Raw genomic sequence first — 25552 nt, 5'->3', positions numbered from 1 at the left:
CTACAAAACTCATCCCGAAGTGCTTTCTCATACACTGTCATATGTGCATATCCCTGCATTATGTAAAGCCATTTAGAAATATCCTCCAGTAGTACCAGACTTTCAACACAAGCAGGTGGTCAAATACAGACGTCAAACTTCCAACATTGTAAATGCTAGAAAGTCCACTCTTAAAGTAAAACAAGTCCCTGAATTCTTGACATAGACATGGGATCTCACTGTTCAGCTAAATTTTTGGTAGCTACAGATATATTATAAATATTTCCTTGGTGGATGCTACTACTTCTACAACCATCCAGTCTCATAACCCATATGCACAAATCTCTTCAGAGAGCTAGATTACCCAACTAGATTACAATTATTTTTCTTTGCTGTTGAAAGGATCTAGTTCCAGCATTCATTCATCGATCATGTCCATATTTTACACTAAAACAGCATATTCATGCTTACAAAACATGAATAAAATTAGCTTTTTTTTTTTAAAAGACAGCAAGAAACTTAAAAGCAGCATTTTCTTTTAAAAGTCTCAAACCCAAAAGCTGTCCTCTGAAAAGAGTACATACATGTCTCTAAAATTTCTCCTTCGTTTTCATTTTCAGGTTGCACTTTAACTGCCTTCTAGTGACTTTGACCTCTCTCTCCATTTCTCATCTCTACCTCCTCACCCTAAACTCCTGACAAACTTTTTACTTATAGCACAGATGTTTCAACTTTTGCTCCTGATCTGCAAGCAAATCAGTGCAGAGAACACATTATTTGTCAGGCACTACAGAAAAAGACTGTACATATAGGGCTATAATAGAATCAGTGCAATCATGGTGTATAAATAGGTAAGACCATAACAGTTCTGCTTTCCAGGACAGAAAATAAGAGATCATGTCAGCTGAGCCCTTATTAACTAGCTCAACTCTCTAAATCACTTTGAAAATTTTAAAAGCTATGTAAGTACTAGCTAATTTCTCACAGTGAATGAAAGCTAACAATGGCTGTCAAAGCACATACTGAACAAGATAAAGAAATCTTTCAGATGAAAGGCAGGGCTAGACACAAGCAAAAAGGCCTCCAATTCAAGACTGCAGAATAAGTAGTAATATGCTACAGTGCGCTGAGCTTCTAACAGCTGTCTATAAGCTTTGGAAACGGAAACCACCAAGCCCTAAAGCAGCAATTAAACCATGGTCCACAGACCCATCTTTCAATGTCCATGACCTGTTTTGGCTCTCCTTATTTTACCTCCCGCCAGAACACATGCAGATGAAAGAACCGAAACCAACAGACATTTTCATTAAGACTTTCTGTGTCTTTTGCTCCAGCCTCAAGGAACTCATTCAAAGGGCAAGAGCCAAGGAGCTAAGAGCTACCGGCACCTCTCTCTTCCTCCACTTCTCCAGTTCCTCCCCAGTATTACATACCAGAGTGAAAACAACCAGGATCTAGGACACATTCTTAGTTCAAAGACGTCTTTCAGACAAACAGAAAACCAATCAAGAAGCTGAGTCAGAAAACTCAGGAAGGAGTCTGCTGATTCATCAGAAGCCACTGAAGAAGGGACTAAATCAGGGCACAGGAATATGCAGCTGCACATGGCTGGAGAGAACGCTGTTCAGATTGATCCATTAGGAGGGAAGTGGAGTCACAAATTTAAAGTTTAGATACTTTAGTTATTTCTAGATACCGTATCTAGAAAGATACAGTAAAGTTGAAAGGGCAGGAGTGGCTTTACCACAGCCATTTCTCTTGTCTCTCATACATATGGACATTTTATGCATTCCTTCAATAGAGTTGCAGTAAGACCATCACATTTCTCTATTGGTTCTTCAAGTCACACAATTACACCTCACTATTATATTACTAGAAACTTGGTAGGTTAGATCCAAGACTCTACTAAATATAATATATGGAGCTGATGAAATTGAAAGAATCAGTAATTATCTATTACGCATTTCTTCCATGATATTGAGGGGGAGGGATGATAGCCATACTCTCTACATCAAGTAAAACCATCTGAAAACTGTATTTATCTTGCCAAAAAGAAATTACATAAGGATCAATAACAAAGCACGAGTTCCTCCCCAGAATCTGCCAGTTTGTACTTTAAGGAACAACCCAGGTGTACTTCTGATTGGATACAGCTATGCATCCTGCATTATTTCTGCCTAAAGATGACAGCTCCAATGCCTGCCTAGAGGAGAACCAAAAAAAAGGAAGATGGGTACTACAATGAGACTACACCTAAGCAAATAAATAAGAATACTCAAAAACAACTTGTTAGCCAAATTATTTTATCCAAAAAAGTGTTTACAGTACCTTAGGAGGATTAAATGGATATGTTTCTGGAATTTTTATCTCTAGTTGATACCTTCCACCTGCAAAAGACAAGTTAGAAATTAAAAGAGCATTACTCAAGCTTAATCTTTCATGACAATAAAGCTTATGTTTCTAAATGGACAGGTTTTCAAGTAATTAAAATTTACTCAGAAGTATTATCTCTAGGATACTTCGAAACTTCATATATTTTATAAATGAATGCATATAAAGTGAACTTAAAGTCATATTTGCTTATGCAAATCAGAATCTGTATTTCTTAGGTATATTTAATGTGTATATTCTCCTATAGTTTCTGGTTTCCAATGTTGTAATTTCCATGCTCTATTTTACTAAAGTATCCCAAAATATAAACCAAATGTACCTCAAACAGATGAAACAATAGGCCACAGGAATATTAAGGCCTACCATGGGATATTACATTGTTTTGACTCTTTTCTGATACCTTATGCCAGTAAATTTTCTTCAAATAACACAACTGAAATTAACTGTATTTCATTTTAAACTTTCTGGAACTGAAGAATGTTTGACTACCTTGTTTAAGAAAAGCTCTCACACTTTGGAGGAAAGGAAAAAAAAAAAGGAGGCTCCAACATTATTTCCGCTATGTTTTACATTACTGTCCAAAGTAGTTACTTCTATTCCGATTCTGCAAACGCTTTGACACACTAGTACTATTAATACAGTTTGCAGGATTCCAGCATGCAATAAAGGACAGTTTGAGCTTGGTGGACAGAGCCACCTTCTACTGCCCTTTTCTAAACATTTCTCATTTTTCTCTCCCATTTACAGCATCATTACCTGTGTCTGTTTCAATTATAGTTTTGTTAACATTCAAGTTTGCTCCACAAGACATAAGTATTAATAGTAATCTCAAACTATCTCTGCCTGCCCACTGAAGATCATTTGCCAGGATGCAGTTTAGTGACAATAAGAACAGAGTGTAACAAAACTTATAAACCAATTTAAACATTTCGTTTTTACAGAAACTAAAGTATTTCTCCTCGCTTGCAATTTTTTTTTCTCATCCTACTGCTGCTTTTTCAGAAAGAAACCTTTTCCCTCCCTCAATATTTGTTATAATTCATAAATTTCCTTGAATTAAAGTTGAATTATCTGCAGCCTATTTTCTTTGGGATTTCAAGAGTGATTTACTCTGTTGCAAATCGCTCTATACAAAACCAGCTCCCTGATACTCTCAATAGAGGCAGTAAGATTCACATGCAGGAAAAAAACTCAAAGGAATATTCTGAATGGTTATAGTCTATGGCACCCTTTTATCTGTGCCACAATGCAGTTAGCAGCTATTAACACCTCTCACTTTTAAAATATAATTCAGTCTCATACACTATACCTGAAACTGTTTGGTATTTTACACTAGTATCTACAGCTGTTTTTTCTCACTTAATACTACAGTAACTTGAGAAGATTTAACAGAAAATACAATAGAAGAAAAGCTAATAAATCCACAATTATAATAGTTAATGTCTAAGCTGACTGCTTGTCCGCTTACATGACAGCACAGGCAAACTATTTTTGAAGACATGTACTTCAACAACAGACCTTATGTAAGTTTGCTTTTCCTTTTGTCTGAATTGAAGCATAATTCAGCAGCAATTTTTTCCTAAGAAACAGAACAATTACACTGTTCCGGGACTGCAAAAATTAATCAGTCCCTGTATGATTTTACTGTCACACCATTTTGTAAGGTAACATAAAACTTATCCTCAGGTATAACCATATCTTCTGCTTACCATTAAAACTTGCCTTTAAATGATAGACTAATACAGTCTTCTGCGTAACAGGCTATTCAGCCACCATTTTTTTTCCACCTCAAAACTGCAGGGACCAGTGAGCTGGTAACATTATTTATACAGTATTGTTATCATGCACTGAAGTTTACAGCTAAAAATATAGGCTTAAAAACTTAAACTGCACAAACCTGGATATTAATTTCCTTAATACTACTTTTAAAATGCAAGTGACTAACATACTAACTTCTGCATGTCAATATTTCTGGGAATATTTTTTTAAATGAGTACGCATATGTATGGCTTTTTCATGACTATTTAATACTTGAGATTGAATTAAACAGTAATGGCAGAATCTTCCTTCTGTACTGCTACTGGAGCATAGGTCTCACAATAGACTGAGAGCAAGGTTCAACTATTTTCCTTGAAGAAAAACTCTATTATAAATTTTGAAGTTACTGTGGCTCACATGCAAACTTGGCTTGAAATGCACACCATGGTTACAGCGGGGTTAAAAAAAAAAGAAACAAACAAAAAACCAACACCCGACCTATGTACTGAAAAGCTCTTGAATCAAGTAAAACCCAGGAGCCATTGATCTAGCCTTTCAAAGGTCCTCTCCCCAAACATACATGTTTTAACATTGGATGCAGATGTGTTTCAACTGGAGTCGTGTCTTGGAATATTCTGACACCTGATCAATATGAGTTCACACTACTGACAGAAAAATAAAAGCTGTAAAATTTGTCAACAATAGATGGCATTCTTCCTCTCAGTCATACTTAAACCAATGTCCCAACATCACCTAGAAAAGAATTCTGCAGCAGCAGTTTGTTTTCAGATACCTCACCAACTGTGGTCAACAATAAATATCACTGTTCTTTCAGTTCACAATGGTCCTAGAATTCCCTCCTGTATCATGGAATTGTCTGACCTGAACTACTACATTAATTAGCTTTTCTTCATAAAGCACTTCTTGCTGTGTCATTGTTCAGAATATAGATGACAGGAGGTCAGTCAGTAATTATGCAGCATGCGTTACTGCGTTAGTCATAAAATGTAAACTACACACACTGGCCAGCCCTTTGTAATTACCTAAAGGAATAAATGCATAAAACTATGTTACAGAAATATTAACGTTCCGAAGTAAATTACTTAAATGTCAGGAAACACCAGAAATCGAGCTGCTGGTAATTTTCATTTTGCTTCTTGGTGCATACACCTTCTAGATTAAAGTAAGCACACAACCACATTACTTTTCTATGAGATTCCTGCCATAATCAGAATACATAACAGTTTTAGCCCTCCAAAAAGGATATTTACTATAGCCTCTTCATTAAATGTACTCATATGTAAGTACACATGCATTTCACATCAACAAATTCCACACTAAGCATGTATTACTGATTTTTATTAGCAGAATTATGCTGAATATGTGAATACACAAGTGTTCAGCTTTTGAAATTTTGGTCTAACTGAATTATCCAACAACACACAGAACCCAGCGCTGCAGACAGGCATTCAAATCTTTTTTTACCCTCTTCATGAACTGCTATACAGTTTTTAAACTTTCGTGACACACGAATACATCTTTCATTTCAAATAACTCTCAACGTGTTCTCTAAAAAAAGGTCCATTTTATAATGCTGGCCTGGAGGAAAAAAAAAAATGGCAAGGTAACACTGGTCTGGAGGGGAAAAAAATAAAAAAAAAAAAAAGACAAGCCATGACAAACCAACTCATCCAAGGAAGATTAATTCTGTTTGAATGGAAAAAACCACAAACACCAAACCTCCCTAAAACACCACTCTCCCCACACCATTCAGATGTTTCCTCCCCTGCAATTACTTAATTTTGCAACATCTTAACATCGGTATGTAAGACTTGGTTTTATAAGACCAACTATATTTGCAAGAAAACCTATTAAACAGAATGATCCACTTCCAAATAGGTCACCAGCACGACTATGTATTTTACGTCCACAGCGTAGTTCTCCCTTTAAATTAAAGACACATGTTATAACCAGAAGAAATTATCTTCTTTCCAGACATTATCTTCTATCAACTACACACTAGTGGCTGAGGAGTATAGCGAGACATGGAGGAAGGGATGGGGGAAGTCATCATTATTTGCTAGACTGCAGAGGAACTCTGGGACTCAACTTCTGGAAGGGAACATCCCTACCATTACAGATGCTTCTACTTTTCTACCCTCTCCCTTCCAGGCTCATTTCCTTTCTCCTCAGATCCTGACACCTACTCTTGCCCAATGATCTCCAATGTCAACCGCTGTTAGGCTGTTTCCTCGTCCTTTATCTGTCCTGTGCCCCAGCAGGGAGGTGAGTGGGCGCTGGGGAGACTCTCTCAGTCCAATGCTGCTGCATCAGCAGCTCCTAGCCAGGAGAAGCAAATCACAAGGGATGTCCTCCTTTGTGAAGATGCATCAACCAGATTTTCATCAGTAGCCACTAAGGCTTTCAACTGTACATACACCTATACCTACACAATAATTTTCAGATACTTTCCCCACTTGATGATAATTTATTTTTCAAAACAATGACAAACATCACATGTCTGGTCTCTGGACAAAACTCAAGTCCTACTCTTAGCTCCAACCCATGGAGCAACTAGAGGAATTGAAAACTTGGAAAATAGTTTTAAATTTCCAACAAAACAATTTATTTGCCTGTAACATTCCTTCAGACATTTTTGTTTACTGGAGGTTCAAATTCAAATTAAAGTAGATACCTGGCATGGAAAACTTGAGTAAAACACCATTTAAAAGTAACAAAAAATTTAAATAAACAAACTCCTCATTTATCATCAAGGAACTCTAACAAGACATGTGTCTGCCAGGTCCATATACATTATACACAAACAGAAAGTTTACAAGTACCAGCACTATTGAGTAATTTGGTATCTCTGATGAAATATGCTATCTTAGCTTCTCTTAAAGCTTCTGTATGTAGTAAGTTACCCTGCTTTTTCCAGACTGAAGAGATGCATGATTACTGACACCAGCTTTAATAAACAAGAAAGTCGATAAGGTATAATTTTTGAAGAGAGCAACAGACATTTAAGTTCTACTGTAGAGTCCCCCACTCCAGTATAAATTAAGTATTGGGACCCATGGATGGCCAAAATTAATCCCAAATTTAACTTGCAATGGCATCTGTCCTTGAGATAGAAAAATGCCACGTTTTGAACGACCAGCACATTAGATCACAGAAATATGTGTACAGTTACATTAGATTCCGAAGGTGTTCCTTGATGCTTCAAGGCTATGGAGCTTAAACTGTCAAGACTGTAAACATTATGAAGTCAGCATTATCCGAATTACAATGCGATTAACACCTGTAAAATAACCTTTGATATGGAATAGTCTTTCCTATCGTAGAAAAAAATTTGTCTTCAGGCAACACAGAAGTTGAACTAAAATATTTTTCAAGCTTAAAATTTGTATTTTTAAAAATCAGACTATTTTAAAACGCGTAGCTCTAAATGTTTATGCTGTAAATTAATTTTACAAACAAAGCATCTCAAGACACATGATTTCAAGTGTACAAAGATTGCATACACAAAAAAATTACTTGCCTTCATATGGTGTGTCCGGAGGTCCTGCTATTTCTCCTCTTAATTCTGTAAAATTCTCATCTACAAGATCTACTTTAATTTGATTTTTGCTCGTCTTAAAAATAAACAGAGAAACAAAGAGTCATAAGTAAGCATTTGACATACAGATTTTCCCCAAAATATGGTATTTGAAATTTTTAGACTAGTGGTTTGTGAAAATATATAAATAAAAATTTAAAAATATAGTAACCTAAAGTGAATAGCTATCTTCCAGTTGGAATTTTACTTCATTAAAAATAGACTATTTGTGAAGCATTAAAAGTTTCAATATTGTTTCTACTATTACTAAAATAAGCAAACCAACCCAGCAAAAAATATAACTGTAGATATTATATAAGTTGATTACATTCTAAAAAGACCATGATCTTTCAAATCAGCTATTAAGTCTACATACCTTAAACTATAAAACCAATCTGACCAAGTTACACATTGGGGTTTTTTTTCTTGTTTAGAGCAAGTTAATTAGTAATAGACATGATTGTCACTTTCACAGGAATACAGAAAGACTTCCCCAAATAGAGCGCTCACTATTTTTAAACAATACGATGATCTAAACAGAATACTGTAGTCTTGTTTAAGATCATGTTTATCTTTAATATTTAGGTGTAAGGCACAATTTATTTATACACTTGAATTTCATTGTCACCTCCTCAACATTTTCACACCCCATATCAACTTGCCTACAAAATAAAAACACTGTATTTTCATACTGAAAAAAAACATGTTTTCCAGAAACTGATTCTCAGAAGTGTTTAGCCAGAGCTATTTGTTCCATTGAATTTGCCTTCCAAGTCCAGAGAGCAGCATTAGTGAAATTCATACAAATCTCCAGCCAGGAACTTTTTTGGGGAGATGCAAACTAGAATCTCCTTTTAGAAAGACATACCATGAAGTTTAATTACAGGTTTGTCCATTCTGCTACTTCTGTATACCATGCTCACTGACTGCAATACAGATTTCCTGAATCCTATTTTTTTTGAGAACTCGTATCATCTTCCCAGATCCTTTAAAATTGTTCCAACTCTAGTTCTACACCAAAAAACCCTGAGCAGCCGCATTTCTCCTTCAGAGTAAACCTGGTTGCTGACAGGTCAGAGAGAAGAGTTAAGACAGATAAAGCTGATGGTTGCCATCAACTGGTTCTTGGATCTACCAATGATGTGAATGAACCATTAAGGACGATGAATTCACTGAACAACAGCTGGGAAATTATCTCTACTTCCTTCTTGTAAAGGTTCTAAAGATTCAGTCTCCCCCACCATCTCTTCTGAGCAGAGATGTTTACAGATAGAAACAAAAATCAGAAGTTTAAATAAAAGTTTCACCGTGTACACAACTCTAATTAAAAGTTTCACTAAATTAATCCAATGGTGATTTGGGAGCTTTTTACACGGAGAGTTACGCACACTTGTCCTTAAAATTTAGGTAAATAACCTTCAGCCCACACAAATGAGGCAGCACCTGCAAATGCACAGTTGAGACGAAGTCCTGCACTTCAAAATACAAAGATTCACCCACGCTACAAATTAAGAACGCACCAGGCACCTCCAAAATCAAAAGCCAGTATTTAGTAATGGTTCTGTTTTACTGATTTATATCTATAAACTAGCTTTTTGTTTTAAGCTCAGCATCAGATCTTGAGTTGTCTTTCATGACCTTAGCTAAGACAGCAAAGGAAGTCTTAATAGAACCAATGAAATAATTTTTTAAACATATTTTAAATTTATTTTCTTTCCTGCAGGAAACTCCCTCTCTGAATCCAAATTCAAGCACAAGCAACACATTTCTCTTGCAAGCTTCCCAACCCTACTTTTTAAGGTTTTTTTTGCTCACTATTCCAACCAGCAGCTCATTCTACATCCTCACAACTGTTAAAAGCTTTCTAAGCTACAATTTAGGTAAAGTTACTATTACGTCCCCCCCATGACAGAATTGTTCCCCAGCTTCAGTATTTCTTCCTATCTCTAGTATTTACTTCCCTTGCAAAATATATGGTATATATAACAGTTACCCTTTTCAGCATTAATTTTGCTCTAAACAAGCTAAAATTTTAATCCTGCCATACTCATTTTTTAAAATTTTCTCCACTCTGTGTCCCATGATCACCTAACTAGCTCTGCATAAATGAAGTTAGATGAAGCCTCAGAATCAGTGCCACGAACACACCGTTGCACTCACTGAACATACATCACAAGCAGCATAACCTAAGATCGAATTTACCACCTTCGGTGGCAGCGTGACACGAGGTTCAGGCCAAGCAACACAGTCCCAGCAAGGCTCCCTGTGGAAGGTTTTGTCCTCTTCAGTGACTGCCCTGTGCTTTCAGTAGTACTGCCCCTCTGCTTTACCTTCCAGTTCACAAAGCAGCATATTGGTTTAAATAACCAATACAGTTAACAAGTCACTAAAATTACTGCTCTGGTAATGCAGTCATTCTAAGGTCTATTCAGGTTCTCCTTCTCTCCCTCTGCCAACTAGTAAGCTCCTGTCAACTTCACCTGGTAAGCTTCAAGTTGACAGCAGGAGTTCTTGTTCTTTGCAAGCAAACCCATAACTTTCTGTCTTGAGGACTGAATCAGTATTAAAAGGGATGAATTTCAATGATAAAATCTATGGTTAACCCATGCTGCAACTTGCTTACTTTCTACTTAGCATTTAACTTTTCTTCATTGCCCTGCACACTGTTGTAGCAGCCTCGGTATTCACCTTCATATTCCTATTTCAATTAGTACCACGCTAGCTGTTTTTCACGAGTCCTTCCTGACTCCATAAATTTGGTAAAAACAAAACACATCCATCCTATTCCTAAGCTCAGTTTCTTTCAAGAGTCAGTGATCCAGGTCCCCCTGTCTGAGATGACTGCTTTCTTTACTACAGCTGTAGCCATCTCCATACCCTTATTTCCTTTGCACAGAACCTTGAGGAAAAAAGGCAGGCTGCATTACACTATTTCAGTGCAAAGATTAATTTAATTTCGAGTTCACGCTTAAACTCTACCATGCCCTCCATATAAGAAATGCATTTTTTTATTCACATAGCTGAAGAACCTTTTTCATGCTATTCTGATGGACTTTTCAAGGTGCAACCCAGCTTGACCTTGCCAATTCTTGCTTTTTCCTTCATCCCTAGAGTAATAACTAATATTTAACTTCACTGAAGTTATTATTCATCCAATTAAATCTGGAGTGTTTTCCTACAATATTTTCCCTTAATGAGGATCACATAGGATAAAATCACTTAATTTTAGCAGTTCTAGCAGAATAAATCCCTGGCCTCCATCGTAATGATCTGAACTGTCTCTAAAATGTTACCACCAGCAGAGTTCTCCAAAAGAGTTCCTCTGACAACAATGATCATAGCACAGAATTTATGAATCAACTTGTGATTTTACAACACAAGTTAATTTTCCAGAAGCAGTTCTTCTACAAAGACCTAATTACGCTTCCATACCAAGTCTAAAATAGCATCACCTCCTGTTGATTCAGTAACGATTTGGTGACTAAATCACTAGGCTAGCAATTCCTGAAGTATCTGGGCCACGCCACCACTAGAAGCATTTATTGCCATAATCTCAAAGAAGTTAAGTTCTGTAACACCAGCATTTCTCACCAACATAAAACACTCCACCGACACCAAAATCCTTTACTAGGAATCTACAAATCCAACACTACATCAGCAGAACTTCCCACCATCACATCTGAAAATTATTTTGATCAAGACCAACAAAAAAAGAGAAAGGAGTGTTAATGCGCAGTGCATGATGCCATTCCCTCATCTTTTTTTCTTCATATTCTAGTTAGATTATGCATAGTCTTTTTTCTTTTTAAATGCATCCTTTGCTTCATGCTAGTGCTCTAGTAAAAGGTTTGTCATCTTTTCGACCACCCCAACTGCTGAGACTCTTCATGCATTGCTATAGTCATGCTTACCCAATTTTATTCTGCCTTGTGGAGATTAAACCCAAGTACGGAGATTCAACTAAAAGCGTGATGCAGAAAAGTTGGGAAAGATTCATATAAGGCGCTTTCATCCATTACAAAACCCTTATCTCTAAAAAGAAATCCAAGGGAATCAATCCTTCATGAAGAGTCATTCTGTGAGCATCTCCTGAAGATTGGATACTCAATCCCATTTATCACAGTAACTACTGATCGATAGTATTTTGACTTGTCTTTGCCTGCCTCCTCTTAAAAAAAAAATAATCCAGAATTACACTGCCTTGTTTTGTATCTATCTTCCTTGTATAGAACACACAACCCACTCCAGCAGAAACTTTGAAGAGTGAGTTCTGCCACTGTGAAGACTTTATCCCACAAGTCTTCTCCAATTCTACTAAAATCGTTTTAGAGAACAGCTCTGGACCTTGTAAGATTACTCTCAGCAGACAACAAGCTCTTCTGTTCTTTTTATTCACCATGGCCTACAGGCCTTAACAAGGAGTCCCCCGTTAGAGGGGGCTGCCTTATTTCTGCAGTTAACCCACTCTTTCTCCTGAGCCTTCCACACCATCTCCTTCTCTCTTCTCCAATCTGCCTTTGAAACACTCTTATTTATGTGTTATTCATGGCCTATTATCCTCTTCACTAGTCCAGTACCTCCACTCTTAAAAATCAAAGTTTTCCTTCACAGAAGATAAAAAGCAAAAAGAGACCCAAGACAAAACTATAACATACCAACATTACAGGAGTACATTAAGACAAGGTGATAAAAATTGCACTGTTATTCTAAACATTTATTTCCCCAAACACACACTACTATTTACTACATTTACAAATATATATATTCCAAGTTCAATCTTGAGATAGGTCTACTTCCTGAAGACTGAAGGTCCATGAAATTACCTTTTTTTTTTTAAGAAGTAGGAATTACAAGTGCATAGGAATTTTTTAGGCTTTCCAAAAAGCCTCCAAATTCTACAGTTATTTTGATAAGTAGGCTATCAGAAAAAAGAGTCAACCTCAAGTAACATCAGAGCTGGCAATATATGGATGGATACTGGTAGGTTTAAGCAAAAATGCAAGAATAAGATGTTTTGGGGACTCGGAGGTTTTTTTGTTTATTTGTAATTTTTTGATTTATGTTGCCAGCAGTTTTTGATTTCTATATTGAAACCTCTTGAGGGGAAGGAAAAAAAACCCCAACCTCCCCAAAAGTCCCTCACACTTCCATGTCAGCCACAGCTACAAAACACATTACAAACTTAATACCAGATGATGATGTCATACAACAAAGAAATTTTGACTGAGGTTATTCTAGAACCAACCAGCTCTACTTACTCCCCCCCGACATTATCTTAACATTAGACCTTTGATCCCTGCATAATAAAATTACTCTAAAGAAATATAACAGGCCGAATTTTCAACTATGCATCCGTACTATATTTTAAAATGTTATGGTCAGAATGAAAAAGGAAGTGAAATTATTTAGCAACTTAGTTTATTAGCAATATTAATAGCTTCAATTCAGCATGTTACTTTCTTAAAAGGCTAAAATAATGTCAAAATGAACTATAAGGATTTATGAAAACAAAAACCAACACAAACAAACAAAAAGAACACCATGCTTTAAATAGAATTAGATTTGGAATTAAAAACCCAATGGTTACTTCTGAATAACTGTGTGTAAAAAAAACCCCAAACAAAATCCTGCTATTCCATACGCAATTCACTATCTGCAGTCTGTGATTTTTGTAAGTTCTGTAACATGATTTTCCTCCATCTTAAGGGAAATATGCTCTATACCAGATAAAGTACTACTATTTTACGTTAATCTACTTTGGTTTTACAGAAAAAAACTAATAGAAAACTCTAAAAACATAGGTATATTTAAAAAACAAATACCCAACAGAAAAAAAGTTATAATAAAAGCAGCTAAGTATTAAAACTCTGTAACCATTTAGTACTTTAAGACTAACAACTTACACATTACGGAAAAGTTTTAATAAGTGACAAAAATGTTAAAGAAAGTACATGCCAATATTTCAGCAAAGATTAAGGAATAAATCAGAAAAAATTCTCCAGAGTTTTCTCAACCAGGAACAAAGTCCACTAGCTTGCGAGAGAGGGCATGCACTTAAAATGTTTTCCATCACTAATTATTTCCCAATCACACCAACAGAAAAAAGTATTTTTATATGTCTTTCAGAGATTTTTTAAAATTATTGTTTGATTCCTCTATGAGGTAAACTGGCAATAAACACTTTTTAACCTACCTAAAATCTAATCAAAATTTAGTTACTTTAATACAGCTACGACTTACAAATGTAAAAAAGTAGGTAGTTTTGAACATCCAAACATTTTATACTGATGCTATAAGGATCGATATTTAAATAAACCAAATTAAGTAAGAAATACTTCACCCTAGTCTGAAGCCATGCTAGCAAAATTAATCTATGGTACCATGAACTAACCAGTGTCTCCTAAAACCCTTCTTACCCTTCACCCCATTTTATATTCTACCACAACAATCCTACTCTGCACCAAAATCTGGCGTGAACATAACCCAGCAGAGTTTTAGAAAAAGATAACCTGATTGACTATCATAATGAAATCCATATAATGCTATTTTTGCAAAAGGCCGTGAGTACTGAGTCAACGTGTTGAACAGAAAATTTCAACGTTTCAGTAGCAGTTTAATCCATTAAGCAATTATTTAAATTAATAACTTCAAAAACAAACCCAAGTTCCTTCTCATCCTGTTTACCAACTCCTTGCAAATTTGTGGATAAGTATTAAAATTTTGTTTTGCCATAACTGCCACATTATTTTCTTACACCCTTTTGCTATGATACCATTAACTCTCTCAACTTAGTCCAAACGATTCGGCTCTCTCCACTTCACTGGTGTGCCAGAAAGGGAGATTCTAACAAAAGCCCACCTTTTCGGCTGATAGGTCTAAGAAGTCAACCACCAGCCACCACTGGGCCTTACTTCTTGTCAAACCAACACTCCACCTTCTTAAACCTTTGCTACCACGGGGTAGCTCAGGATAAATACATTGCATCTGCTTAGCTCACTCTTTTGCAAGAAATGGGAAAACAGCAAAAAGGCAGGATCTATCACTCTACTCAGAAGCAAAGTGCAGGACACTGTCCTACAGCAAAACAGCAAATTCAAATTCAAAAATACCGAGGTCTGTAAATTTGTTGATTTTTTTTTTTCCCTCATCACAAAGAGCTACCAAAGCAAGAGGGAATGGTTCAATACTTTGGGAGTATTCCTTCAGGCTCACTCCAGTTTAAAAGCCAAAATCAAGTGCATCTCCAGAGCACTAAAAAACTGAAGTTTGTCATTATTAAGGAGAGAAGCAGAAAGGTCACATAATTACCACAGTCATGGCTATGAAGTATATACACACTGCACTATCAGTTGAGATCAGCAGCTCACATTTGCATTCTCAGAGAGAGCAAGCTCTTGCTGTCCTTCAACGCACCAAGCAACGCTCATCTGTGAGACAATCAAAAGTTTGGGACAGGGCAAGGAGAAGAGAGGAAACAAGTCTGTCTAAAGCACATTAAAGAGCAGTTTTCCTAGATAAGGAAAGGTCAATACAAAGAAATGCATTTTCTTAAAACACTCCCACGTTCTTTGACCCTACTAGCAATTTCACTCTTCAAGTTTTTCCACATTTCAGATTCTATTTCATCTCACTGTATTCACATGCATTTTCTAGAGTTATGTCTGATATAGTAAAAAATTGAGATTATTTTTGCACCCTATTTTTTTCATTTACTGATCAATATGCTATGTTAGTAATATGTAACTTGTATCTTAATATATCTAAGGAGCTATAAATATGAATACCATGTGAATTCTGCAGTATTGGCAACAGACTCAGACTAGAATTCTCGTGTTTTTCACAGTTTTACTTATTAAATGCATCATGGTAAGATTCTTTAATAAACTGTCTTAACAAGAGACTAAACCTGTGACAACCTTAAAATTCTGTATTATTATGAGCGTTTACATATAAGAACAATAATAAGGTGAAATTTTTTCCTGCCGAAGATATCTCAAATACTAAAGACATCTTCCTTCTGCAAGAGTTAGACCTAGAGCATCTCCAAGGTACATTAAGGTATTTACATTTAAGGTATCTAAATACCTATTCTTGCTAACGTTCAGCTGTTAAAACATCACTCTACCAAAAAATGTAAGAGAAGACTGTACTTCCATGTCAACTCAAGCCAGTCTAAAAGCTGCCAAGGTCCTAATTTCCTTCTGGTCCTGGTAGGACTAATGTAAAGGAGGGTGCAAGTTGTTCACACAACTGCACGGCAAACATCTGAATTAAAACTATCTTTCATTTTAACCCAATTCCCTCATTTGATTCACTACAAACACTGCAAGAAAGAGAAGGAGCAGAAAAGCGGGAAGAGGAGAGCAAGCTGCAGGAGGAACGTGACACTGCTGCTTTGCACTGCCTTAGGACAACTTAAAAGAATTTTGAAACTTCAGCTCTAGTGCCTGTCTAAACTATTTCTGACAAAATCATTGCGTCAGTCACAGGCACACAGAGGTGTAAGTGACACAGCTCTGCTGGCATCAGCCCTACGTGCAGTTATACAATCATTGCCTGTCTCACTAAGGGATAGTGTGGTTAAACTGGTAAGGCTATGCCACGAAAGCTGTGTACATAACAGCATACTGATACTCCTGTACTTGTTGGTGTAAGGGCCCCTACACACTCATAAGCTATGTCTATGTTTAACTATGCAAGATATTTACAGTACCTAGGAGCATTAATCATGCACAGGAGTTGCCCAAACCTGAGCGCCACTGACATACTAAACATCAGAACGGTCACAGTGCAAGGGATTCTTGTTTTGGATAATCCAGTTAGGGAAAGCCTAAACGAACAAGCCATTTTGCAGGAATGCTGGATGCATTTTCCTTATCTTTTTATGCACAGTTCTGTCTTTGATGCAAAACAACTGAAAAACCTTGCAGGTAAAGTATGTTTTAATAATCAATTTGAACCGTCCTTTGAATTAGTCCTTCTATGAACACATAAGCCCATTTGAGGCAGATTCTGCAGTCAGTTCTGTAAGTCTACCTACCCTACTTTGGTTGCTAGTAATTCTATATATAAAGGAATCGCAGGATTGAGCTCATTTTAAATCGAGTATGCTAATTCAGTCACAGTCCCACAGTTTGAAGACATGTAGAAATAGCTCAGAACAGTTATTCTGTACCAGCTTCCCATATGGACATCCTTATTCCAAAGTGGAAGGGCTTACCTAAACATCATGAAGGCTCTAAGAGTTTCCAGAAAGGCAGCATATACAAATGGAAATCTTGGTAGCTGGGTTGTATATGCTGACTTATTTCACAGCAGCCTCCTGTACTTGAACACATCCTAATATAGCAAAAACTTAAAAAGACTTTCTCACAGTTCACTTTCAGCTAAAAATAAAAAGCAATATATATTTGGCTTGAACTAAACTAGAAGGAAAATATGGACTGATGCATTTGTGGGTTTTGGGGTTTTCTTTCCCCTTCATTAAACACTGCACAAAATGTATTTTAGAATCTGAAGGCATGTCACCTTAAACCTTGATTTTCAAAATAACTAGACTTATACAATCATTAGTCATTCCTTTCCCAATGAACTGTTGATCTTACTGGCTAATAATGATGAAATAATGAACACAAATTAGTTTCCTACATGTCTTGTGACAACAGACAAAGGTAGACAGGATAACCCTTATTAACATTCCAACAGAAGAATGACACACAGTATGAGCTCAGCTCTCTTAAACATCAGCATAGCCAAATTGGTTATACTGTTTGACTGACTTGAGTTTTATGGTGTCAACTAAAGCATTAGCGTTGAATAAAGCTTCTTCTGTAGCCAGGGACATTCACAGCATCGCTCTCCTGGGCGGACACTTTGAAGACTAGAGAGGCGCAATCCATGGCCTTAACACAGTTCTGTTACAACATACCAGAAAAACAGACAGGGATCTGGTCCTCAAACAAGGTTATTTTTGCTGCTCACAGAGGTACTTTATTTAATATGCAGATAGCATTTTATGAAATACCCAATTCAAATATTACAAGTATTAACACTGATACAATCTGAAGGGAAAATGCTAGATAAGTCAAGAGTGCAAAAGTGGACTACATCCCTAGAGTGCCTTATAGAAAACTATTTCTCAAAATTTACACTCTTTGCCATAAAAAAACTAAATTGCTTATTTTTATCTAAATTGCAGTAAAGTTTTACCTAGTTTGTCAGAGACAAAAAGACAGTCTACATATTAATGATAAAGTTTAACCAAAAACATTTTCTCAATACCAGCAGCAATTATTAGTGTAAAAGTAATGAAGTATACTAATGAAAACAATCCTTACTAGAAGTATGAAACAAGCCAGAAACTGTTTAACAGGAAAATTATTTAAGAACTACACTAAATACTTGAACTAGTTTAACGCAACTGAAAGACCATCACACAACTCAAGGCTGGACTGTTAACCAGCACTTTCTTGCAGTTTATAGTTACACAAATTTACTATGATAAAATGTTAACGTTATTTAAATTTCATACCGAGTAAAGCGAACTAACCTTAGGACTCGTACACTTCTTTCCTATTAAAGCCAAACTCCTGGAAACAAGCACAGAAGAATGAATGGGAGACTGGGAAGGTTAAAGGATTGACTAATTCCTACTATCCCTTAGGTTCCACAAAGGGTTGTGGTTGGAGGGTACCAGCTGGTAGCTGCGGCCTGACCCTTAATCCTAAATTGACTAACCCAGTCTTGTAACCAGAGACTGCTCTCTTTCCTCAAGTTTTTAAGAGATTACCAAAGACAACCAAATGAGCCTGACTCCAATGGAGTCCAAGTTGTTTTTTCTTCCTGTTTTCCACTTACTCCCAAAATCCCAGAATTCTGCCAACTGATATGTAGACCATCCACTAGAAATTCGGACTCAACTGGATACACATTAACATAAAAAAATGCCATTAGCTGAACACAACAAGTGGCAGATCTTGCCTTCCCTGCACAAATACTCCCACTACTAATACTTGGCCAACTCATAGGTCTGGTCAAATGATCATTAACATTATATGCTAAGTATTTTGAATCACAGATTTAAGTAATATTCATAATACTAGTGCTTATTCTATCTACATAATACTGTTCTGACAAGCAGAATGCACTATATTTATACAGCTTGAAGAACAGCTACATAGTTCAGATAAACAGGCATAAAACTACAAGTAAACTAATAATTCAGAAAGATCACCTTAAAGTCAGAATAATAAGTAGTTTTCTTAAACCATCCTAGTAAACATATTTTGGTTTCAACCAACTATTCTTCAGTTACCTAAAAAGTGACTTACGGACAAACTCCTTTGAAGGCAAAGATCTACAGATCCGTTCTGCCTTATTTTCCAGTATAAACTGGAAGATATAACCAAACACACCACAGAATTAAGAAAACCAAAGATGCACAGTAATGGCATTTCAGTATCCTTTTTATATAATTACAGGAAACAGGTCTAAACCTTGCCATGCCTAAAATCATAGGCATGGCTTGAAACACACAGTAGACAAAATTCTTTTTGGCAACGTACAAAGGATCTCACAAACCATAATGTTGAAGTTAAAATGATATCCACATTTCAGAGAAATGCTGCTTAAAGAAGCATTATGGATCTCATATCTGTTTGACCTTCAGGGTTCCAACCCCAGAACTTGTTCAATCTAAAAACCCTGACAGCTTTGTACCTAGCAGAAAAACACAACCTCTGATTTGGAGACAAAAAGGATTCATTACTGTCTTTACCAGTACGGGAGACAGAGTTGGAGCCCCTCTCTGTTTGTTTCTTTTCACAAACAGAAAAAACACAGTAACTGAAAAACAAATGTGTACTAGAAATATAGAATCATGTAGGAAGAGACACCTGTATAGCCTCTAGTCCTACCTCCTTTTCAAAGTGGGTCCAACACAGCAGGTTGCTCAAGAACTTGTCTAGTTAAGTTTTTAACATCTCCAAGGATAGAGATTCCACAGTCTTGCTGGTTAATCTGTTCAAATGTTTGACTACTATCATAGTAATTTTTTTCCCCAGTATGTAGTCAGGATTTCCCATGTTCCAGCTTATGTCTGTTGCCTCTCATCCTAATCCTGTCCACTTCTGAGACAAATCTGGCTCTTCTCCAGAGCCCCTCATTAGGTATTTGTGGATGACAGGAAGACATCCTTTTGAACAGTTCTTTCAGCAACATCAGCTGAGAGAACATCGTTGTCTCACCCTCCCCTTACACATCATGCATTCTGGTCCCTTAGCCACCTTGACAGTGTTCTGCTGAGCTCACTCGAGTATATCAATGTCTTACACTGGAAAGCCCAAAATTGGACACAGTACACCAGATATGGTCTCATAGCATGGAACAGAAGTGAGGGATCACTTCCCGCAGCCCACTGACTACATTCTTACCAATTCAACTCAGTATGTGGCTGGGCTGCTTTGCCACAAGAGCTGAATCACAACTTGCTCTCCACTGGGTCATGCAAGTCTTTTCCTGCTAACCTACTTTGTTTCCAGTCAGTCTCCAGTGCTCAGTCTGTATGTACGGACGTATGGTGTTATTTTCTCCCAGATGCAGGACTTGGTACCTACTGCTGTTGAACTTCAAAAGGTTCCTGTCAGCCCATTTGTTTCTCCACCCTACTAAGATCCCTTTGCGTAGTACCCTTCACTCCAATGCACTGACACACCACCACTTCATCATAAACAAGACTTCCGAGAGGCTGAACAGAGATTGGTACCAATATAATAATGTCAGTTTAAAAGTTCTCATCTTTACACTTTTTAATTAACTAGGCACTCTGTAGCTTTATTCACACAAACAGTTCCACTGCACCCACTAAACTTCAACTGACTTCAGTGAGACTATTCTCATGAATCTAAAGTTAAGCATAAGTCCTAGCAGAAAATGGACACTGTTTTAAAAAAATCTGTTGCTGATTCAGGAGCCATAATAGAACACATCTCATTCTTATATAACTGCATTGGTTCTACATGACAAATGGGAAGAAAAAACAGCATCCACAATTTCTAACAGGTCCTTCTAGTAACACTAAAGCCCAATTACTATTATAAGTTTCCATCTTCAACTTCTAGCACCCAAAGACTGCCCAAACATAACCAAACGAAAGTAATGAAGTTTTTTTGAACCTGAAGATTAAACGCTTAAGACTTTTCCAAATAGCAAGAAAGTTTCAAAGGTGCCACTTAGCATGTTATTATGAACGGACACAAACCACAAGACCACTACAGGCAATGATAAAAGCAAACACCAGAGCTACTCACTAGAACTCTAAATGCCTAAGAAAGGACATGGAATGTCAGACTACTGTTACCTTTCCCTTCTCCCTTTCTCCTGTAGATCAGAAAAACACATATCAGACTCCAAAACAAATACCTACTTCCTTCTTGGAAATCCATTAACCTACTGTCTCCGCTTGAACGCTATTTTGGATTCAAGCAAGTAACAAATTTTAACTGCTACTTCAGATATCTGCTCATGCAGATATTCATATTCCTAACTGCAGTTGAGTTTCACTTATTTCCAGCTCTATCTGGGTTTACCTCCTATGCAGATAAAACCCCGCCTCTTGATATTCATAAGAGAAGAACATTTTGTGGTAGAGATATCAGCAACTCTCTTTGTGCTGGGAGGAAGCTACGTTTCCCAATGTGTTACCTTCAGTACCAGAGTAGTGGTTTCATTCTGACTTACAGATGGCCAGAAAGCACCTCACATTTCTACATGATAAAAGAAACTGGATGGTCAATTACATTGAACCCTTCAATGTTAGCATAATATAATTTCTTTAAAGTGTAATTTCAATGCTCTATTAAAATATCCAAACAAGTCACACATCATTTAACATACTTTATGAACTACAACCACTTCTCAGCATCAGTCTTCAAGTGACCATGAGATTTTTCAATGTTTCTATTCATTGTTAAATGCCAGATTCTTCCTCTCTTAAGATAGCTGCTTATAAACAGAGAGTAGGTAAGGATTTGGCTACCCACTGCATCATTTAGTAACTATTCTGAAATAATGCCAGCCAACCTTTCACCAAAACCTTCTCCCGCTTATCAGAACTGGGATATTGTTCTCCCTCCACTTACTTATTGGTTTCTCCATCATGCTGCAGCCTCATGCCTTTGTTCAAAATGTTTTGTGGCTTTAGAATTTCAGCCCATAAAACCAACAAGATAACAGATTAATGAAATGACAGAACAAGAAAAAGAGATAAAGTTGAGCAACTGATGTCTTCCCTAGACTAGGATTTGCAGTATAGTCTGATTTAATGTACTGCTTACTCATTGTAGAATTTTAATACAAGCATAGTACAGTACCCTTAACACATATTTAACCGAACAAGTTACTACCTAGACTAACTTAACAGCTTCATCTTTGTTAAAGATGTGGTATATCATCTAACTTAGAATTTTAAAGCATTTTCCCCGCACACAAAGGTAAAAAAGTTTTATTGAAATCACACTTTGGAGACGATTCCTGGCAAAGAAATTGTTGTTAGTTTCATCTATTTAATTCAAGTATTAGAGAGATGCAAAGTTACAAGGATCTCTCTTGAATACACAATATTCCACTTCTTAAGTTAATGTGTAGGGCTTATAATAAAACTAGAAATGATAAAGCAAGCCAAGTAAAAACACTTCTGTTGCTCAAGTGTGAGACTTTAAATGCTTTTTCAAAACAGGCAAGAAGCCCCAGATTGAACTTAAAAAAATTAAAAATCCCTCATCTCTTATCCGTAAACCAGAGAGCAAGATAAAGTCTAAAATTCACATTGTAGTGATTTCCCAGAAACGCCAAGGAAACAGAAAGCGCTAAATATACAAAAAGTATATTTAATCATATGAATAGCAAAGATCTATAGTATCTTTGTCTAAGGATCCATAAATGCTTATCCATAGCAAGGATAAACACAGTTTTCACCATGCTTCCTTCACTGAAGGAAGTGAAATTTGGTGCTTCCAATACATATTTCAAATGCAGAAGAAACTAATTGCCATCCAGTCGCTCCCTTTTAAAAACATTTCTGGTTCCACCACTGTATTTCAGCCCAAAGGTGAGTACTAGTACTAGAAGATGACAGAGAACAAACTTCCTATGTACTTTTTCCAAGTGTGCCTGCCCCTTCCTGTAGGCATTTGTGCTTGTACTGCATCTGCAAGGAAACAGCGGGGCTGCTCTTCATGTTCAGGTGTAGCTCAAGGCACCAAATCAAGAATAACTTAGGTGCAGCTAATGTGAGCCACTTGCTTTGCCTTCAGAAAAGGGACTTAAAACTTCTAAATAACAAATTTAGCATCACCAGCCGTGAAAACGTTTGGGTTTTTTTAAAGAAACAGTGTTTAATAATCCTTTTAGTACACGAATCACATAAAAAAAAATGACCTTTTTTTTTATCTGCGATTCGTAGTATTTAGTTATACCTCCACTCACCATCTCACTGCATACATTTTCATGCTCAGTGGCACTGACACCATAGTTTAACTGCCTTTGAATGTACAAACATTCACAAAAAAAACTTTATTTGCAACTAAGACAATCATTGAGTAATGCTGACATTTTGCATCCAAGACAGTGGAGTTGGTATATTTTGTAAACAGAAATTTTATACATACTGGTAGATCACTATAACACTCATACGTAGCTTGCTATTGGCAGGAAAAAGAATATCAAACTCTATTGTAATTTTAAAATTTCCTAATTTTAATTTCATAAGAATTGTGGACATATTTCTGGCAAGCTTTAGGCAGCTTAAAGGCTATGTCATAACATGATTTACTTCCAATATTCCATACTGGGCCCTTCAATGCACAGACTAAACAAACAGGAATAGTGATAGGTGTGCTCACCATATCCAACCTTTACAGTAGGAAAATTTAGCATGGATCTCCCCCAGAACCAAAGTTAAGGTATCTTTTTTCCTACATAAAGCAAATGGAAAGGGTCTTGAAGCCCTTAGACAGCACTTTCAAATAAAGACTTCTTTGTTCCCACCGTATCACCTGGTTATATAGGGTACAGATTTTCTAACTAAAAAAATCTAAGGTTTAGATTTTCTAACTTTGAAATAAAGGTATCCACCTAGAATTTTCTCTTAGTCTACATGGAATTCTGTATTCACTGTGCAATAGCTTGGGGAAATCAGCCTGGGCTCTGAAAGCAGCTGTAAAATAAGGCCCTTACATTTTTCTAGGGGCTAGTTCAAACTGCATAGCAACAATGCTGTTAGCACACTTAATTTAAAAGCATGTCAACTACTGCTACCCTAAACACATTTTCCTTAAGTCATTAATATCTTCCAAAAATCATCCTTTCAATTTTTCCTCTGTGAACATGTCCAGATTTCTAAAACACCAGCTTTAAGAGTTACACATTCACATTAATATTTCACAAGCACCTAACCTGCAACATCATCCCAAGTAGGACGACAATGACGACACAACCATTAAAACCTATCTGGCTGACGTCCACCAACTCAGAAACAGACACAGCAAAAGCAGTACTGATGCAGCCCTGCAAATGCTGCTGCATATTCCCCCAAAAACTGATCAGAACTTCTTTAGTGTCCCCCTGAAAGCAGCCAGCTTCTCTTGCTAACCACCACATACCTCAGAACATACTGTTCAGGAAACGGGGTAACATGACTAAAATGAGTGAGGCTTTAAAAGCATCCCCCTGAAGGTGAGTAAGCCCTGCAGTGGGATAAAGGAAGTTCTGTATTAAAGTAACCTAAATAAATAGCGATTTACTCTCAAACCTTTAAAAAAATAATAATATTTGAAGCCACACTCTGCAGCCTCAGTCAAAAAATAGTAATATTTGAAGCCACACTCTGCAGCCTCAGTCACTGGCTAGGTTACAGGGGGCCTTTAAGACCCTGGCCCCCACCTCAGCCTCTCCGCTCCGCATCACCGCCTCCCGGCCCGCACCGCCCGGTCTCCTCACGCCGGGCCCGGCCGCGTCTGGGCCCTGCCGCGCCGGTGGAGGGAGGCGAGAGGCCGCGGGCCCGGGAACCGGGGGAGCCCCGCGCCAGGCAGGCCCCGCCCCGCCGCCTCCGACCTGGCAGCGGGCACCGGCCGCCGGCGGGTACCTTCACCGGGAGCTGGCCGGCCTGCCCGGCCTCTCCCCCACCGCCGCGGCCGCGCTTCCTGGGCCCGGCCCGCCGGCCCCACTCCCCCCTCGGGCCGCCGGCGGCTCCCGCTGGGGGAGGGGCTCCGCGGCCCCCTCCTCCCCCCCCACCTCCCGGCGGCTGGCGGGTCCCGTCTCCCCGGGAATCGCCATTCCCCTCCCCGAGGCCGTGGGACGGGCCCACCCCCAGCGCGGGGAGGTGGGGCCGAGGGGGAAGCGGGGTCCCCGCGCAGGCCGGCGGGGCGCCCGCACCTTCCCCCGCTGCCCACACACACAGACACATGGGGGAGGGCGGCGGCAGGCAGGCAGGGGGATAGGCTCTGACCTCCTCGCTCTTCAGCACCTCCTTGAACTCCCGCTTGATCCTCTGCACCGCGATGTTAGCCATCTCCGCAGCCGGCACCCACTCGCCGCCGCCTCCGAGCCGGGCCCAGCGAGCTCCGCCGCCGCTCTCGCTGGATAACTCCCGGCCCCACCAAAATGGCGCCGGCGCCGAGCATGCGCGCTAGGGCAGCCGGCTCTGCCGCCGCCGCCGCTCAGGAGGGGCCGCCGGGTGCACCGAGCGGAGCGGGCACCGGGGCTCCGCGGTGGTGGGGGCCGAGTGTTGGACGGCGGTAGCGGAGGCGGTGTGCCCTCCCTCTCGGTGTC

At 38.2% G+C, this 25552-nt stretch overlaps 1 protein-coding gene across 6 annotated transcripts in view; it reads right to left on the bottom strand.

Moving 5' to 3' along the window:
• UBE2K (ubiquitin conjugating enzyme E2 K) overlaps positions 1–25552 on the bottom strand; it is a 38762-nt gene extending 13210 nt beyond the window's left edge. For 2 of the 6 annotated variants that reach the window (XM_074154809.1, XM_074154807.1), the window contains exons 1-3: positions 25230–25292; positions 7670–7763; positions 2308–2366 (exon numbers count right to left, since the gene is read on the bottom strand). In XM_074154809.1, the coding sequence (XP_074010910.1) occupies positions 2308–2366; positions 7670–7763; positions 25230–25292 (216 nt within the window). Of the gene's footprint in view, positions 1–2307; positions 2367–7669; positions 7764–18275; positions 18316–25229 lie in introns of all 6 variants that reach the window. The other 4 variants (XM_074154811.1, XM_074154806.1, XM_074154810.1 and 1 more) reach the window with 4 other exon arrangements.

The sequence above is a fragment of the Numenius arquata genome, chromosome 10, assembly GCF_964106895.1.
Source record: "Numenius arquata chromosome 10, bNumArq3.hap1.1, whole genome shotgun sequence".
Lineage (NCBI taxonomy): Eukaryota > Metazoa > Chordata > Aves > Charadriiformes > Scolopacidae > Numenius > Numenius arquata.
The sequence above is the reverse complement of the archived record's forward strand: the minus strand, read 5'-3'. Positions and strand labels throughout refer to the sequence as shown.